The 20,477-nt window shown below is 40.2% G+C and overlaps 1 protein-coding gene across 1 annotated transcript in view; it reads right to left on the bottom strand.

The window, feature by feature from the left end:
• Positions 1-20,477, bottom strand: part of MICU2 (mitochondrial calcium uptake 2) — a 155,291-nt gene that overhangs the window by 7,907 nt on the left and 126,907 nt on the right. Inside the window, exons 7-8 of the mRNA XM_068144055.1 lie at positions 15,029-15,091; positions 6,651-6,748 (exon numbers count right to left, since the gene is read on the bottom strand). Of these exons, the coding sequence (XP_068000156.1) occupies positions 6,651-6,748; positions 15,029-15,091 (161 nt within the window). The remainder of the gene's footprint in view (positions 1-6,650; positions 6,749-15,028; positions 15,092-20,477) is intronic.

Raw genomic sequence — 20,477 nt, 5'->3', positions numbered from 1 at the left:
CTGAGATCGCTTGGACAATTAGCAGCTCAAAGCTCTGTGAAGTCTGCAAGAGGTTAGATGAAGACTGCTGTTCCAGCATAAGCTGTTATTATTTCCCCCCCACTTCCTTTAATAATTAGAGCTGCACATACAAATAAAGGGTCAACAAATGCTTCATGGCTCAGGACATGAAGGTAAATAAAAACCTGGAAGTGATTGTGATTTGAAGTTTCAGGCTAGTTTTATTAGGGTACTACTGAGGAGGGGTACCATATGCTCTCATATTTTATATGGACAATTTTCTAGTCCAGTAAAGGAGGTTACAAGGATTTCATAGAATAGTCAAACACTGAGGTATATTCCTCCACAGCCCACCTTAAGAACTTTCAAGTTCTTCCAACTCTCCTTCTCTCAAAGGGATGAAACATTAACAGATCTGTTTGTACCACCAGTACGAAGGGGAGGTCCCCTGACCAGCTAGAGCTTACTCAGCCTGCAAACCACTTTTCAGGTTTCAGATGCAGCTTCTACCCTTGTAACTCATGAAGTGATTGTTCTCTCTGGCCAGCCCAGCAATCAGCACATGCCAGGCAGACTGGCCAGTGTGGGCTAGCAGAAGCAGTCCTGATGCACGGCTTGCCAAAATCTCTCCAGAACTATGGAAGAGGTCAAGCTGCAGACCGGGGAGAGGACAGCATGGACCAGGGATGTAGACCCGGCACTGAATCAGTTCGGGGAGACTGACTAGGGCAGGCTGACTGCATTTCGGCAGTGGCCATCGAAGTCAAGGAGCACATGGTATCTGGGATGTATGGCTTGTGTTTGGCTGGAAGTCACAGCAAAGACCATGTGGAACCGTACTTGCATCTGTGACCGTTGTTTCCAACCCATGTAATATCTGGTCTATGGAGGAAGCTGCAGACAATGAGGTCACTCAGAGAAATACACATAAAACATGGGTGTAGGGAAACAAAACACTATGCTTTTTATTTTCTTGGCTTTTAAGCTATGAAGAGTGGATGCATTCTGCAACAGTCCTAAGGTCTGTTAATGAAAATATGAGTTACTTATCTTGGGGAGCTAACTCTCAGTGATTTGCTTTGCTGGTTAGTACCCACAGGTGATGACAAACTACAGAATTTTCCGTCTTTTCTAGACACTGCATTTCCTTAAGCAGAAACCCCCCAGTGACCTGCATTCTAGTCATACACAATTAAGGCAGGATGGCTGACAGACTAAGCATTTCTGCATGCTGAAGAAGAAGTGGCTCAACTAGCTGTACACATCAGCCAGCTGAAAGGTGCAGCAAAGCTAAAGAGAAAAGTGAAGGGTTTGGCTGGGGCATTTTTGATGTGTTCTTGCTTCTGTATCTTCTTGTTGGACAGAAAAGGAAGCATTATGTTTCTCTAGCCCCACTGTGGGTTTTCCACTGCCTGGGCTCTTGCTCTCTCCAGTTTCTTTGGGGCAATCATACTGTGGTGCATGTCATGCATCTCACTGCACTACTAGGCAGAGGAGTGGGAATTACTTATTTAGATACCAAAACAAAAAAAATAATTAATGGATATTTCCTTTAAACTTGTAGGCTTGCTCCCAGCAAGCCATAGTGGGAAGATTTCCTGCCTTACCAAATGTGGCCTGGAGCAGCAGCTGAACTGTGAAATGTAAAATTTATGTGACAGTCTCCTATATTACAAAAATTAAAATACTATGAATCATCACATCATCATTCTAGGTCACTCTTATTCCCAGATGTGAGAGTTAAAAGTCCTAATGATTTTTTTTTTTTTAAGTGAAAGTTATTAAAAGTTATTTAAAATAACTTTCTGGTTAGGAAGTAAAACTTGATACTTAAATGTCAAGGCACCACTAGGGAGGGATACTTGCTTTTGTATCCTTCTGGATCACGGTGCAATGAATTTCAGCTGGAAAATCCTTAACATTTCCCCCAGACATTAGGAAAAACAAGTATAGGAATTAAATTCCTCCTCTCACAAAGTCAGTGGGAGCTTGGCTGGGGACTCTGAAGGGAGTCAGAATTCAGCTACAGGAACAGGATTCTGATTGTAGGTGTGCTCTACAGTTCAGAAAAACTTACACTGGGAATACTTCTACCCTCTGGTAACTCAAAAATAAAAGCAACCCTGAAGTTTCCAAAGAACAAAAAAGGAAAGGCAAATGATAAATTTGTAAGATGGGGAAATAGCTGGGAACTGACAGTGCTTTATTGAAGACATTCTGTTTCATCCATACTCTAAAACACCCACATTGAAGGCCAATAGCCAAATCTCTTATCATGTTATAACAGCATCCAGAAACCTTATCAGAATTTATCCCTCATTTTGTAATGTGCTCCACTATAGAAAGAGAGCATGTCTCAAGGCCTTTTGCCAACTCAGCTGCTGTAGAAGTGAAAATGCAGTAAAAGCAGGGAGACCTCAGGAATGCAGCTATCCCCCCTCCAGTGTGAGACGCTGCAACAAAGCGCTAGCATTGTGTTTCTGATGGCACACAAAGTAGTAGAATGAAACACAAAATGAAAGGGAAGTTTTCCTTCCTATACCTCTTGACCTGAATTGAAAGGCTGTGGAGAGCTTTAACACTCTAAACCAGAACTAACCAGTTTTTGTTATAGGCAAGAAACTTAACAACAAAGACAGTGGTGGTTATACCGCCCTGGTATTGTACTCTGCTCTAGGTCCTATTTGGTCCTTTTGAAGGTTTGATAACCCTTTCTGCACCAAAAGACTGTTGCAAACCAGCTGCAAGCTTGCCTTTTTGCAATCTGACTTTCAAAGCAGAATGTAGATAACAAATTAAGGGCTTGACCATTAACCTTTAGGGAACATTTAGATCTATGCTTGTAAACTCAGTTTTGCAGGGGGTAAGACAGTTAATTGATCTCACCATTTTCAGAATTATAGGCACAACCCTCTTTGATTTACTGTCCTTAGTGTTTCCAAAGGAAACCAAACTTAAACCACTCACTTTCATTTATAAGCATTCTGCAGAAACTAACCAAGGATGAAACAGAGATTCTTCTCAACATCATTATTCAGATTTACTTATGATAGGGATATACAATCACGAAAACAGATTTTGTTCCATCTCTGCTTCCTCATGATTTGATCCTGGTTACATGAGATATGTAATCTCTACATCTATTAGGGCTCTACATATACATGTGGCTACAAGTGTAGGTACAACATCAAATAGGAAGGCAATCATATTCTACTTCTGTGAAATGCTTTCAAATTCCTAGATGAAAGTCACTGAGAAGGTACAAGGTATCACCATGATTTGTAAAAGCACTGTTGGCTACCAATGCTACCTGAAGGAGGTTCTGCATCCAAGCATTGTCACAAACAAAGGAGAGCACCAGACAAATGTTAGCACAAGCTGTGCGGTTCAGCTCTGATCACTCCAATTTACTGAAATGAAACATACCATGGAATTCAAAACACTGAAGGACAGAAACAGGACAGGTAGGGAAACTACATGTTTTGTGTATAGTTATACCGTTTGTGACCTTCAAGCTAAAGCAGACAATAAATCAGAAACCACAATTAAAGAATATTTCTGGAGAAATTAGGGAGCAACAAATCAGGTAAGAAAATGCCATAAAGTGGATTTGAAATGTGAGTGTACCTTATATGATTAAAAAATGTCTACTGTTTAGCCATGCTGGGAATAGAACAGAATAGAACCAGGTTGGAAAAGACCTCCGAGATCACCGAGTCCAACCTATCACCCAACACTATCTAATCAAATAAACCATAGCACCAAGCGCCCCATCCAGTCTCCTCTTAGGTATTCCAATGGCTAACGCCTCTCTCTGTGAAGAACTTTCTCCTCACCTTGAGCCTAAACTTCCCTTGGCACAGCCTGAGACTGTGTCCTCTTGTTCTGTTCCTGGTTACCTGGGAGAACAACCCCTTCCTGGCTACAACCTCTCTTCAGGTAGTTGTAGACAGCCATAAGGTCTCCCCTGAGCCTCCTCTTCTCCAGGCTAAACAACCCCAGCTCCCTCAGCCTCTCCTCATAGGGCTTGTGCTCAAGGCCTCTCCTCAGCCTTGTTGCCCTTCTCTGGACATGTTCAAGTGTCTCAATGTCCTTCTTAAACTGAGAGGCCCAGAATGGGACACAGTACTCGAGGTGTGACCTAACCAGTGTGGAGTACAGGGGCACAATGACTTCCCTACTCCTGCTGGCCACGCTATCCTTAATGCATGCCAGGATGCCATTGGCCTTGCTGGCCACTTGGGCACACTGCTGGCTCAGAGAGATGAGCACAGCAGGATTCACCAGGTTCCCTTCCTGTATCGGTGTGCTTCCTGTAGGGGCAGTAGGAGGGGAGGCATGAGGAAAGTCTACGTAAGTAATGAGGTGAGAGCACTAGCTTCAGCTTTCTGAATTCCCATGTAAGTACAGTGAAATTCACAAAGAAAGCATTCCTGCCTTTTTTTGTTGTTGTTGCTTGTTTTTAAGTCAGCACATCACAGCAAAATCTGTGTATTTAAGTAATGTGACAAGTTTTAGTGTGTCCTAATCGAGCCTAATCACCCCTGCTTTCTACTAGGTACTATGCTGATCAATGGAAAAGCTTTCTAGGCAAAACCTTGGAAAATGATAAAAGCATTTACCATCATTATTTTCTACTTTTGACAATGATCTATGTCTGTACAGCTCATCAGTCATCTCTTGTAAAAACAGTGTGGCACTTTGATCAAACAGCCAACAATAGCTTCCCATGTAAGGTAAAATGTTATGAGAGGCCATCAGATGGAAATCATATTTTCTCTGAACAATAGGAACCCAGAACTGATGTGCCTGATTTACTTACAAATAAAACCATGTGAAAGGTGATATCTTCACAAAGGTTAAAAATACAGTGATCCTTTTATTCACCTTTCTGCACGTTAACCAAACTTCACTGTCATGGTGCAACTGAGATGGAGTGTCTACACAGTGATAAAGAGGCACTTTCCAGCTCTACGAAACATAACTGCCACTGCTGAAAAATTACCTGCATTAAACCTTACACTTATCCCACAGATTTTAAGAGCAAGATGTGGGAGTTTGATTTTGATTACAGGCCTCTATCTGTGTGGTAGGCAAAGGTCTTTAACCTACGTGTTCTGAATGTACTAGGTACATAGTTTCATCAATGTCAAGCCTCATTGGGCCAGTGTAGGATTTTATCTAAAACCTGAGACTTTTCAGTTTACACTGTGTATGCAAACACAACCTTTTACTGGTGCTCTCTGCCTTTTGTTTCATTGAGAGGATCTATGGTATTTATAGAAAAGGGAGCTGGAGGCATACTTCACTCACTTAGGTTCCTATTGAATCAAGGCCTTCAAAAGAGAAAGGTTGTTTATTTGAAGACTGATGTGTGCCAGAGCCAGTGGAGCTGAACACTTTTTAGTGTTAGGAAAGTTGCCGCTTTTCCTTTTCTGCTCTGGCTTCTCCCTAACCTCTACTGATTGCAATAACATGAATTTTCTAAAGGGCTGACACAGATTCTCAGATCCTGAGTATAAATTGAAGTAAAACACATTATCTTAATTTATATTTGCAACCTGCAAATGACTGATTGTTTTTGTAGAAATGGTAATACTGATGTAGTTAATCTTCCCTTGATGTTGTGCTACAAGACGTGTGCCAAGATTCACACAGGTGTTTAGGCACTTCCATTCATCTCAAAGAAAGACTGCATTTGGATTCTGAGCCCAAGTTCTCATAGCTAGATGTGCCTAGAGTTCATACTCACAGGAAAAAAATTATCTCCCAAGTAAGAGTTTTAATGAGTTAAGCTGTGATGCTGTGTAGGTGGTGGCCATTTTTGACTGAAATAATCATCTCATCCAATCAAAACACTAATAGCCAATACCTGGTTTTCAAGCTGAAAGTAGCCACAGCAGAACTTCATATGCTGATGTAGACAAGAATTACAACACCTTTCTGACCTGTATATGACATACAAACTGAATGATTCCCTACACCAGTCTTAGAACTTTCTGTTAACTTCTGATTTTGCATAGCTTCCAAGCGATGGGTATACAGCACTAGGATTCCAGGAATAATGGCCACTTGACATTCCACTGCAGTTTCAGTCTGATGTGGTGTATACCATACTTACATTCTGACATATGAGAGACAAAGTACCTGCATAGTCCAATTGGAAAAGTAGTTCAAAGGGTAAAGGAAAAAGCACAGGTCAAGTTTCAGTGGAAGCTAGAATTAGAAGCAAGCAGAGAAGTTGCCTGTAGCCTACCATGACAGTTGTAGCAGGGAGTGTCTCAGCTCAGAAAAGCTTTTAAAAATTATTAGCAGTCATGTTTTCAGTGATTTGATCAAGAAAAGCACTCAGGAATCATATTGTCTTAAGGTATGCTACCACACAGCTGGCAAGAATGGTAGTCTTAACCCTCATAGCCTTCAGACCTGTTGCTACTTTAGAGTTATAGTGGTGCTCAACTCCTGCAGATAGCAGACTCCAGGAGATAGAAATTTGGTCATGTAAAGTCATGAGTACTCTCCAGCTTCATTACCTGCTTAACTTGCTGCATCAGCTCAGTGTGAGGTCAGATTAACACCAGTGTTGGTGCAAAGCAGAGGGGGTAGGAGTAGGACTGGTTGCTGCTAGGCTTGCCTAGCTGAAAAAATACCTGAAAAACTCAGAATAGTGAAGTTTTTCCTTTCCTTCTTTTCCAAAGAAATGCACCAGCAATATAGTATTAACAGCATGGCTTTCCAGTTCTGCTCCCTGTAAAACAACAAATGGTATGATTCATTATTATGCACAGTATGAATATTAATAATCTACTCACCACAATTCTAAAAATAGTTACTTGAACTAAAATTTCACTACAGATACTTGCAACTGAACTGCTTCCCAAAGCCATCACACAGGACCTCAGGGCAGAACAATTCTTTCACATCAACCAGTAACAGTGGATTTCTTTATGCTCTGCTTCTAAATATTCGGTATGCAAGATGAGTACAATCTGCAGCCAGCCTTGGTGTATTTTATTACTAGAACTGAGCAGGTTGCTAGTTGAATCTTTAAAAATTACATTTAGGTGAAGAGAGACTCTCTTTAAAGTTACCATCTTTGCAAAAAAAGTCTTCAGTCAGGCATTTGTTACAGCCATTTAAAACCACTCACAACCATCTAAGAAAGGAACCTAGAAAAATACATTTGCAGCACTCTGTTACAGCATGGTCTTACAAGGCTCCTTGCAAATGTTCAGTGTTAGTGAGTTGACTTTGTATTGCTTAAACCTGGTGAAGAGACTGCTGCAGAAAAAGGAAGCCACATTATTTCAACTCAACTACACCTTTAACAAGCCTAAAACTGCGCATAAGGCTGGATTTCTGTTCTTTCAGCACTCGCGTACTGGCATTTCTTTGAACGCAACAAAACACTAAGCAACATGAAGAGAGGTGGGGTGGGTTTTTCTTCTAAGTCTGGAGGGATTTCAGCAAACTGTTCTTATGACATCTAAATAGCCTCTGTGTCTTTTATCTGGTTGAAGAGGTAAGATGAAAGACAAGAGTCTATTCATAAGATTTAATACTAATGGTTATTTAGCTTTCAGCATCATCAATAACAAGTCCCATTAGTCCACTGTGTGTTTCATGCTTACTGCATATGTGAGACAGTTATTTTATAGTTAAAAAGATAACATTCTTCTTCTCTACTGCAAGCTACAATTCATAAAATGTCAGGGCTAGGAGTTATGTATGAGTGAACCTAGGAAAAAAAGCTTCAAGCCATACGCAAACTGCACTTATTGTGCTTTTATTATTTAACTGCAGGCAAAGAATATTTAAAGACCCATAAGATCCATCCTTCCAAAGTTGGAATACTTCAGATTACTGTGAAGACTGATGCATAAACATTGCTATATGCTTTTTTGAAAGTCAAAAAGTCAAACATTCATGTATGCTTATTTGAAATTCAACCCCAAACTATTTATGTCAGAATGCAAAGGGGTATTTTTTTAAGAAGAGAAGAGTCAGCCTATTTCTCACTGCGGCAAGATTCTAATCTGCTTTGTGTGTTTTCTGTTTATATATTTAATGGCAACTTAAGAAACGCAAGAAAGAAATTTGCTGATGTGAATTTAAGAACTGAACTCACGATTATGCAATTTAATGCTTCCAATGCCAATTACTTCTTACTAAAATCAGTGCTGTACTGAAAGCCATCTGAAAAATGGGGTTTAAAATAACCTTTTAAAAACTAAGTCTGCAATAGAAGAAGGTTTTTTGTCCTTCTATTTCACATTTCTCTAGTTATAAGCTAGAAGAAGACGTACAAACAATACCTATCTCATCTTATCTAAGATGACAAAACCTCTCCCTGGATTTATAACAAATATGCACCTACTTGTTGGCTCCCCTCTTTTATCAGTTGAAATTCCACAGCTGAATTGGCAGATGTCCAAACACTACGTTAGGGAGAGTTAAATGTACTTTAAAACTACAAAATAGTACACTTTTAACAAACAGAATATGCAACAGGAGACTACAGAGACTACAGCTTAAGGGTAAAATTTCACAAAATTGCTTTTCCTGGAGTTAATGCTGGTAAATTAATGCACAGGTTAGTACATAATTCCTTTTTATCCACAGAAACATTAGGAGCTTTTAATGCTGAACTGTATAAATTAGTACTGACATGACAAATCTTTGTTAAAAGATAATGGGAGCTCTATTAATATTTCCAACACCTCATTCTCCTGAGCTTAGCAAAAGAATAACTCACATTTGGAATGCCTCTCTTGGCAATAAGAATGAAATGGTAACCTAATCCTGGAGCTGTAAAAGGGACCAGACTGGTAGCTTTGAGTCAGAGCTACTATCTAAATTAAGTGAAAGTTTGTATTCTGGTGTATCTGATAGCTTCAGCCCTGGGAGGGTGCACCAAAGCACCCTTTTGGGCTATGCACTTCTCAGAAAGCGGAGGCACTGAGGGGATGGTGATGTTCTGAGTCTCATCTTGATACAGGCATGGAATGTCAGGGACATGTATCTCAGTTGGGGAACTCAGACACTTTCCAGGGTCCACTGATTCAGACAAAGAATCTCAAAGACCAAGCTCTAATGCCACGCAAGTCCATGTGAACTAATGGACATGTGTGTACGTATTAGAAACATAGGCTTGTTTTCCCAGAGTAATGTTAACACTTCATACTCTTTTCAAAAGCACCACAAACTGCTGAATTATACAGTTATTCCTTTTTCAAGCAAGACTGGACAATACATTTATTTTAATTAGTACTACTAACTAACAGACTGTTAACATAGAAGCCTACAGCTGCAAGCACCAAGTCATAGGCACACACCTACCTAATCCTGTAGCTCCCCACTGAGCTTTTGACATTTAGGACATGACACTACAGCAAGCAGCAACAAGTGCCATTGAAGAGAAACTTGCCACACAGTGAGACAGGATTTTCAGAATAATGTACCTAACTGATTTTCAAAACTCATCTGAAATGTTAATAGACTTACTGTCTCTAGATTCTTCCTGCTTTTCCTTGCAGAATTTGCCTGAGGCATGACTGGAAAGCATTCATCGTGATTAAATCTTTTGTATGTTCCTTGTTCTTTTACTTGCTTCCTGAGAGATGGTATTTGCTGTGCAATGTAATGTCTTGTTGCAATAGAAATTGTGAAAATAATACAGATTTTTGATTGACTTTAAAAAAATATATTTTAAATTTTGTTCAGCTAGATGGAGGGGAAGTAGAAGCATAGATTTGTTAGGGTTGGAAAGGACTTCAAGGATCATCTAGTTCCAATCCCCCTGCCATGGGCAGGGACACCTCATTCTACATCAGGTTGCTCAGAGCCACATCCAGCCTGGCCTTAAAAACCTCCAGGGATGGGGCTTCTACCACCTTCCTGGGCAACCTGTTCCAGTGTCTCACAACCCTCATGGTGAAGAACTTCTTCCTAACATCCAGTCTGAATCTGCCCATTCTATTCTTGTTCCATTCCCCCTAGTCCTATCATTACCTGACACCCTAAAAAGTCCCTCACCAGCTTTCTTGTAGGCTCCCTTAAGATACTGGAAGGCCACAATAAGGTCTCCTTGGAGCCTTCTCTTCTCCAGACTGAATAGTCCCAACTATCTCAGTCTGTTCTCACAGGAAAGGTGCTCCAGCCCTCTGATCATCCTTGTGGAGTAGATGCATATGGTCAGAAAAGAGAGTAAGATCAAGGGGAACAGTATCTTGGGTTCTGTCTACTGGTGATATCTTTCCAAAGACATGCTGCTCTCTGGCTTCTCTATATAATAAAAAGCATTTCAGACTAGGTTAAATAGCAGAGACTGAAGCGGTAGCCCTGCCTCACACACCAGTGCAATGGAAAGCAATACAACTGTGACCACAACAGGCTTCCAGATGAATTCGCTACCCAAGTCAAATTCAGTGTACTTGCAGAATTAATTAGCTAGAGATGTCAAAAAGCATGTTTCTCTGTCTCTCTTGAGGTTATAATGTCATCAGATGACATGGAAAAATAACATGAGTCTGTGAGACAACCACAGAATCACAGAATGGTGGCAGTTGAAAGGGAACTCTAGGAATCATCTAGTCCATCCCTCCTGCTAAAGCAGGTTCACCTAGATCAGGTTGCACAGGAATGCATCCATGCAGGTTTTGAAAGTCTCCAGAGGAGGAGACTCCACAACCTCCCTAGACAGCCTATTCCAGTGCTCTGTTACCCTCCAGATTTCTAATAAGCTAATATTTTGATGCCACATGGCTTGGTTCTTTACGGAGTTTACGTGCCTGGAGAGCTCCCTTTAAAGCTTGCAGGAACACTGCAGTGCTCCTTGGTTTAAAGTATCCAAAAACATTTCAATGGAATTCAGTGTTAATCTGCTGACAGGAAACATACACATTTCTGTTGGAGAAGATAGTTCATGAGAAGATGTGCATTCCCTCTGAACTGTGATGTGACAAGACTAATGACACACTCTTTTGGGGAGGGATATTAATTTTGGTCTTGCACCAGATTCTTGGAAAATATGATACGCTGCACCCCCGTTACAGACTATTACTGCACAAGGAGAGCACAGATCTCAACCACACCCTCTTCTCTTCAGTTTAGGCAGTCTTCAGTTATTCTGGGCCCAGAGCTCTGTAGACTTGGAAGCTATGTGTAAGAAAACTTTAAACTAATTAGGAATTCTAGGGAGTAGATGGGCAGCTTACGATGGCCTGCACAGTCTCTGTGGCTGAGAAGATGCACTGCAATGCTGCAGTCTCTGAAGGCCTAAGTGTAAAATGTGCTGACCAGCTAAGTGGTGATAAATACATGTATGACCTCTCTTAGCTAAGGAAAAACAAAGTGGACTGGTGAAGCCAATTGATACACAATTCATAAGAAAATATCCATGTGTAGGTCTATAAATATACTACTTATAATAAGACTGAATTTTAGTTTAGAAGTTTTCTGTTTAGAAGAGATTAATAGCTGTGTCCCCAAATGCTAGTTAAATGTTATTAAAAAACCCCATACAAAGGAGATACTTTATAGAAAAATGTGATTCTTGTGGAATTCAGAAGCATATATTTAATCATTTGGAAATGAGACAATGCACAGATAGATTATTTGCCAACATGGATTCCATTTAAAGAATAAATACAGAACAAACTGTATTGTCATTCCTCTCCTAACAATAGCTGCAATTAATTTCTGAAGCTCAGCCATAACACAAAAATTAAATTAGAAGCATTGAAACTACTCAGCAACTCATTAATCTGAACTGAAGGGCTCAAGAACAAAGTCCAGACAACTGGGCTGTAGAGTAGATACCTGGAACCATGAGCATTATTTTCACTACCAGGATGCTAACGCACGCCACACTACTAACGTGTCTTGATGGAGCTCAGGGCAGTCACACAAAAGCAACTGGTGCTGCTCATTGGGCAACACTTTTTGCAACGTACACCAAACTCTTCTAGCTTAATTCACTTTCCTATAATATCCTACACCACTTCCAGATGAAGTTTGACTGTTGTGAAGCACAGGCAGATGCTCACATGGATGTTTTATATGAAGCAGAAGAGATCTGCTAGGATGCCAGATACAGCATTTCCTTTGGTCAGTGGCAAGACAGGTGAGGTGAGATAGTCACTGCCCCTTTTGACTTCTGTATCATTTTCTCCAGTCCAGTTAGAAGGAACCAGGTTGCCAGCCTTGTAAATCTGCCTGCACCTCTCCTTCACTGTGTGCACACCTGTGCTATGAGTAAATCAGAATGCCTGCTCTACAAAAGCCAGTAAGGAATTTCCCAAAAGACTGGGCTTGTTAAGGCTGGACAGACTTTTTTTTCTTGGCTTTTCTTCCAGCATTAATTACAATATTAGGGGGAAAAAAATCCCTCAACCAAAATATATTTATCTGGATAATCAAGTCCACTGCAACCCCATTCAAGGAGCATTCCAAAGTGATGAAATTTTGAATTTTAGACATTTCAGTAGAAGTTCAGTAAAAGAGGCAGAGCTACAAGCACTTTGGGAGCACAGCAAACACACAGCTTGTTCTTTTCCTAACACAGTATCTCGATGAGTATTAATTGTTATCTCCCTATAGCAAAAAAACGTCTGGGACCTCTGTCTACACACTGTAGAGGCAACATACTTGGATATACCTGCTGGTTAAATAAAGTTGCAGACTGCCTCTTAAACCATATTTTCAGAAGTCAGTGACATTTTCCATCTGGTATCAGAGACTGGGATTACTCTGAATAAAAAACCCAGTAAACTCACACACAAATCTTGGAAGTGTTGTGGAAATAAAGAGCTATTCCAAATGCCAAACTTCTGTTGCAGTGTCTGAGCTTTCAAAGACCATGGTCAATTTAAAAACCATAGTACTTTATGCTTTATTTGCTTTGCTTGAAAGTAAAAATATGACTGCCATAGTTATTAAAAATAAGGGGTAAAACCACAGACACTGATTCCACTGTACAGTCATATTCATTGCCCACAAAGATAACTTCTTTTGTAGGAAACTGAGACAGAAAACAGAACAAAAGTTAGAAGAAAAGTGATAATCTGGACTTTGCAAGGTAGAAATACAGAGGGCAGAAGAATTCCAAGATAGTTTGTATACCCCAAAGCTATTTAATTCTTCTTTTGAACATAGTATAATTCCATTTATAATCTAATAAGAAACTGTATTAAATTACATTTTCTGGCTTTCTAACTTCAGATTTTTCTCCATGGAGAATTATGAAGAAAATTTTGAAGACAAAAAAACCACCAAAATAGAGACACTCAAGCTAAGGTTTTTAATTAGCTTCTAATAAGCTTATGTGTTTATAACTGTATCTGTCCAACTGTATCAGAGTTTCTCTGGAAATTTTACACTAGAGCTGTTCATTCATGCAGAATAAAGATCCTTTTTCTTTCACTGTCATGACAGTTAAGTCTCAAGTGAAATAGGTTTTGAGGAGCAGACACCCCTGTTAATCCTAGCTATTTTAATCTGGTGACTGATGAAAAGATTCAAGAAAGGAGATGGTTGTTAGTCAGTCAAACTGACTTTTAAACTGAACTCTGGATGCATACTGAGGGAGCAAAACCTTTATGCATCAGATGACAGTTTCTGTTTATGCCTAGGATATATTAAAGGTGTTAGAAATCCTGCCACTTCCATCTTTGCCCCAGGGAGGTGAAAAAGAAGGAACAGGAGATAGATCAACTCTTTGTAGAAACTGCTGATGCGTGATAGGTTTATAAAGCAGAGCCTTGTACAAATTTCCTATTGAATGCTTCAAACGTGAGCTGTTGCTTCCTCATGCCTAATTACCCATTTTCAGTTTACAACTAAAGGCAAGTTTGTGGTGAGAAAAATATCCTTCAGCTACAACATTCAATTTAAGCGTGCAACAAAAGTTGTGCTGCTGATGTAAGCAACACCTTGTAGTAACAGATGGAGACAATACACCTGTACTCTACATCTCCTTCACCCTGCTTAGTCAGCTTCTTCTGGGCTGTTTTCAGTATGCTCAGGAGTTCCCCCTCTTTGTTTTCAGTCTCATTCAATCTCATCCAGGCTACAGAATACCATGTCTCTGCTAACTACAGACTGAAGAAAAGATGGCAACTTTGCAAAGACTGGTAAGAGTAGTGGCAGGATTCAGGACAAAACAGTCAGAAGAGAGTAGGAATTTACCTGCTCCTTTCATTGACGAGATGTATTTGCCATTTGCTGACACCCAGTGAAACTTCTAACCCAGATGGAAGATCATACTCTAAGATCGTTCCTTCTGGTCTGTATCTTTGCCATTGTTTTTCTCAAAGTGGACAGAAGTAAAGTAATCCTTGCCTTTATCATCCAAATGACAGGAATTACATTTCAAATCAACTCAGAATAAAATGATATTACCACAATAGCAGCATTTAGGGAAGTCTGAAGTATCTGTTTCTCATAAGGCAATACAGGGTTTTTCTCTTTTTTGACAATGGCCATTGGAATGTGCTGCCCAGGGAGGTGGTGGAGTCACCATCACTGGAGGTGTTTAGGAAGAGACTGGATGGTGCTTGGTGCCATGGTTTAGTTGATTAGATAGTGTTGGGTGATAGGTCGGACGTGATGATCTCAAAGGTCTTTTCCAGCCTGGTCTATTCTATTCTATTCTATTCTATTCTATTCTATTCTATTCTATTCTATTCTATTCTATTCTATTCTATTCTATTCTATTCTATTCTATTCTATTTCCATTCCATTCTTCTATTCTGTTCCATTCTATTCTGAAGAGTTTCTTTAAAACAGAGACTAAGGTGAAGTAAGTAACAGAGTAACTACACAGTAATGAAATACACTAATTGTGCACATTATCAGGAGTGTCAGAAGTGACAAACATTTTTCTTCCCCAGTTAGAAAGTAGCTGACAAATCACACACTTTCTTTTAATTAAAACACTAATTCTTATCTAAAAACACTGATAGAACAACAGTGTTCACAGGAAATATGGCTATACTCTTGTAAAGAGAAATCTGTCTCTATTTCATACCTGAAATACTGTTTCGTCCCCAGCTGCTTTCAGATCATCTTCCTTCCCAATGATTCTCTGTAGCTGTATTTGTTAAAACACACAAAAAACACACAGAAAATTCATCAAATTGGTCTTACAGGAGTCTTCTTTTGTAGAAACTTGTATTAATTTAATCTTTTCTTAATTACAAAGTCATTATGTTTCTACAAGGTTCTCTAGTCATGACAAAATCTGCATACTTAAGGACATTTTGCTATTCACACACACTTTTCCCCCAGAAATCTCTTATCTTCTGTGGTTAATATAGCAGAGCAGAGCATATGAATCTCCCTCTCACAACCCAGCACTTATTCTATTTATAGAGGAGATTTTCTTGAACTAGAAACTTAACATTCACTCAGTAAGGTTTTGAAACTCAGGAGTCTGACTTCAAAGGTCATTTGGGAGATAAAAATTGTCCTGTGATTTTCCTCCCCTCCTACTAGACAGCTTTACATAGTTCTGCTATGGACATGACCTTCTGGTCATGAAAAACATATCTGATCAACTGAAATACTATACAACTAACAACAAAGAACAACTGAATAAACAGGCATATTTTCAGAACTGGCATTAAGCAGAACGTGGCTGGAGTTTCCCCTCCACCCCACAAATAAATGAGTCTTGAATGATTTTTAGAAGTACTGAAATTACTTGCATTAAAAAACATAACTTTCACTTCCCAAGCAGAGTTTTAAGGTAACAGAGAAAGTCCACTAACTCACAACACCTCAAGTATATCCCAGCGGCAGGGTTTCTTTGACTGTGTTTTAGCTTGGGAGGCCAATGCTACCACAAGGAGGAGTGATTTACCACGGCAGAGAGTACACTTACCTTTCACAAACATTTGCATGAATCCTCAAGAGGACAGCAAAAAATGAAAGAACAAGGGACTTGTTACATTTCAGATATAGATATGGACTTATGCTGATCACTCTGAATGGGGAAACTTTAGGAAAGATGCTTTCGAAGCTCAGGGGTTTTGAAGCTGCTGGTTTACTTCTCAAACATTTCTGAGTGATTCCTCACTCTGCCCATTAAAACTGGGAAAAATCATAACCAAATTTGCATAGCTGCTATTTTGTGGGATTATCAAATTGCTGCTGTTTCCCTGCCCCTCCACCCCCCTCCCCTTTTTTTGTTACATTGTTCAGAGAAGCAACACAGGCTTGTCAGTAGTGAGTAGGAAAAACCCCACTAACTGTTCACATCACCAAACATCTTCCCTTGGCCTTCAAATTTTGCCTAATTCACCTGCTCTGTTTTGTGGTTGGGTTTTTTTTAACAGCCTCAGGTATTGAGTTTCTCAGGGTAGTTACTTTCTATTATTATTTTTTAATGCCTTGACAGAATTTACCAAAATAAACACTGTAAACCAAGACAATTAATAGGATAGGATAGGATAGGATAGGATAGGATAGGATAGGATAGGATAGGATAGAATAGAATAGAATAGAATAGGATAGAATAGAATAGAGCAGGTTGGAAGAGACCTTCAAGATCATCGTGTCCAACCTATCATCCAACACCACCCAACCAACTAAACCATGCAACCAAGCACCTTATCAAGTCTCCTCCTGAACACCTCCAGCAATGGCGACTCCACCACCTCCCCGGGCAGCCCATTCCAATGGCCAGTCACTCTCTCTGTGTAAAACTTCCTCCTGACCTCCAGCCTAAACCTCCCCTGGCGCAGCCTGAGACTGTGTCCTCTTGTTCTGGTACTGGCTGCCTGGGAGAAGAGACCTCTGCCTGTCTACAACCCCCCTTCAGGTAGCTGTAGACAGCAATAAGGTCACCCCTGAGTCTCCTCTTCTCCAGGCTAAGCAACCCCAGCTCCCTCAGCCTCTCCTCACAGGGCTTGTCAAACTTCTCCAGATTATTATTTTTTGATCCCTTACAAAACAACTGACAAGTACAGTTAAAAGAACATAGAACACAGAATAACAATATAGAGTTCTGGCTATGACACAACTGCCCATATTCTCACTGTAAACCTACATTTTTTTCTTACCTGAAAAATCCATCTTTTGCTCACACACAAGAAATACAATTGGAAATACTTTACAAACAAGAGAAAATACAGTTTCATTTTAAAGTCACTCTTAAAAAAAAATCTGCAGAGACTACTAAAGAGCACAAGACACCCAGTATATTTTTTTTTACAAGTGTTCTGAAAGATTTAGTTTATTGTTTTCTCACACTGTATGTAAATCCTCAGAGTGCCCGAAACTATTTCCAGTGGTTTGCAGATTTTTTCCAGCACATTGCAGCAGCTACTCACAGAGGAAGAAGAATTCTACCCTTGAGAAATGGACTCTAATACTCAACTGGTCCATGGAAAATCTGTATTTAATATTTATATCTGCTCATCACTGGAAGATACTAATGGCTAATTCAAAGATAATGAGACCTATTATGCACAATTGATGTCTCTTTACTAAAGACGTACTAAGAGGCGAAGAGCTGGCAGAAGGTGAGTCAGTCATAAAAAGAACAGTGATTTTGCATCATTCAGTTGCTTGTGGATGCTCTAGGACTGCAGAGCTGTTCTGTACCAAGCCACTGTTAACTGCTGATAGTGTTGAGTGCTGGTTCATTCAGGCCTAGGTGAACCTCTACAAATTTTTTGTCCTATCTGCTGCCCAGATTATATAAAGACTATTTAGAAAGTCTAAATCACATAGTTCTTGCATGTGCCATTTGAGTTACCCTACCTCCATTCTCAATAGTTTTGAACTGTCATTAATTTTACTTAGTAATCTTTCATTGGGGCAGAGGCTTTCATCTTTGACAAAGGCTGATTAAAGGATGGCAATTAACACCTGTAACCATGCCATTTCTACCATGTCTTCTTCACCCTAGTGGTGTACAGCAAAGTAAGAAACCTTTGTATATGCCCACCTCAAAATACACTGTTGTTATTCTGGACCCTAACATAGAAATGTCTCTTGTAGTGTGAATGTTTGTCTCAGAAACATGGATGAAGCAGGAATTCAAAATAGACTGTCTTGAATGCAAAGAAGTAGGGAGAAGGGAGAACATGAGTCTGACCCTGGGAAGGGAGAGGCTTTTAGCTCCTACTGGAAAGGGGGGAAATGTGCACAGAAATGGAAAAGCTATGATGAGACAAGATAACCTCCCTTGTTGAAAACATGGAACTTCATTTAAGATCTCCTTTCCTGAATATCCATTTATGTTAGTGAAAAGCACTGAATCTACTGGGAAATCTGGCATTTCACACTCCTTCAGTGTCTGATCCATACAAGCGCTCCAGGCACTAAGGACTTAGATACACTTCTGGGCTCTCTGGTTCAAGAAGGACAGGAGAGAGTTCAGCTCCAGACTGCTGGAGAGAGTTCAAGGATGGTTAAGGGACTAGAGTATCTCTCTTACAAGAGAGACCTGGGGCTGTTTACTTTGGAGAAGAGAAGGCTGGGAGGGGACCTTACCAATGTCTGTGAGCGTGACAGAACACTGGAACAGGCTGCCCAGAGAGGCTGTGGAGTCTCCTTTTCTAGAGATCTTTAAAACCTGCCTGGATGTGTTCCTGTGTGACCTGTCCTAAGTGGTTCTGCTTTGCAGGGGGTTGAACTTGATGATCTCTGAAGGTCCTTTCCAAACCCTAGCATTGGACGTGGCACTTGGTGCCATGGTCTAGTCATGGGGTCTGTGTTGATAGGTTGGACTCGATGATCCTTGAGGTCATTTCCAACCTTAGTTATACTGTGATACTGTCATGCAGACAAATATCCTGTTGGTACATCTGCTGAGGGAAAGAGATGGAAGTCCCAACTTTAATCATTGTTTGCTTCAGTCTGCACATACTGACAGTGGGAACACGTGGTCTAGCAAAAGCCACTGTAGTCTGGGATGCTCTGCCCAGCTAGCAGTGAACGTCTGAATGACTTGAGGGTATTGAAAAGGAAACGCAGAGAGAAATTCAGGGTTCTGTGAAAAGGCTTGAGAAACAGGAAGGAAGAAGGATATGGCACTTGAAGCCATGGTTTAGTAGCCATGAGGTGTTGGGTGACAGGTTGGACTTGATGATCTCTGAGGTCTTTTCCAACCTTATTGATTCTATTCTGTGAGTGTAGAGTCTGCCTGTCATCCTTCTGCCTTTCTTGAATGATTTATGTGACACATCTTCTACTGTTTATCCACTAACTTGTCAGAGTTGAGATGTACACAATTCAAAAAACAATGGACATTACGCAAACATAAAGGCAAGGCTCCTGTCTCAGAATTTACAGTGAGATCAAGAGGTAACAGACATACATAGATGTCTAATCAGTAGAGAACAAATGGAAAATAGAAGAAGAGGTGATAAAGCAAGAGAATGAAGTAGGGCTGAAATTTCTTTTCCCATCACATCCTGCACACAATAACTGCCTCCTAATTGCTGCTTTTTTTTGCTATGCTTTCCCCCTGCCCTTTCCTTACATATGATCCCTGATATTATTGTCAAGTATAGTGTGGAAATAACTAAAGAATAGTTCAGACATATTTTCCTCAGAAGCTAACTAAAACAAGACAAATGATGGATTAGCCACACAGTTTACTAATTTATTAGATCCACAGAATAGGAATTCATTAGAAATAGAGAGGCTTTCCATGATGCATCTGGAACTGGCATACTCAGAAATTAACATACACACAGAGTTTTCCACATTCTTACCTCCCCAAAATTTTATTTTCATACCTAACCTATAAAAATCAAGTTTTGTTTCAAGTTAATATTTGTAAGTATGAGAAAATTCACCTTTTGACTAGTTTGCATCCTGGGGGACTTCTTTGAATGTAGTGTAGAGCTGACATAGAAATGTATATGATTTTTTTTTTACCACTCAGTATTGAATACTGTGTCCAGTTTTGGGCTCCCCAGTTCAAGAAAGACAGAGAACTGCTGAAGGGAATCCAACAGAGCGCCACGAGGATGATTAGGGCACTTGAACATCTCCCCTGTGAAGAGAGACTGAGATCCAGGGGCTATTTAGTCTTGGGAAGAGAAGACTGAGAGGGGATCTCATCAATGTGTATAAATATCTGATGGGTGGGTGTCAAGTGCAGGGGGCCAAGCTCTTTTCAGTGGTGCACAGTAATAAGACAAGAAACAGGTTGAAACTTGAACATAGAAGATTTCACCTCAACATGAGGAGGAACTTCTTTACAGTGAGGGTGATGGAGCACTGGAACAGGCTACCCAGGGAGGTTGTGGAGTCTCCTTCACTGGAGACTTTCAAAACTCATGTGGCTGCATTACTGTGTAGACTACCCTAAGTGATCCTGCTTTGGCAGGGGGGTTGGACCTGATGATCCCTTGAGGTCCCTTCCAACCTCTAATATACTTTCATACTGTGATACTGTAACTTATTAACACAGCCAAGAAAAGAAATGCAAAGTAACGATCTTATCTAAGCAGAATAAT

This window comes from Melanerpes formicivorus, unplaced genomic scaffold (genome assembly GCF_026170545.1).
Source record: "Melanerpes formicivorus ecotype bairdi unplaced genomic scaffold, bMelFor1.0.p_v2 SCAF_1, whole genome shotgun sequence".
Lineage (NCBI taxonomy): Eukaryota > Metazoa > Chordata > Aves > Piciformes > Picidae > Melanerpes > Melanerpes formicivorus.
The sequence above is the reverse complement of the archived record's forward strand: the minus strand, read 5'-3'. Positions and strand labels throughout refer to the sequence as shown.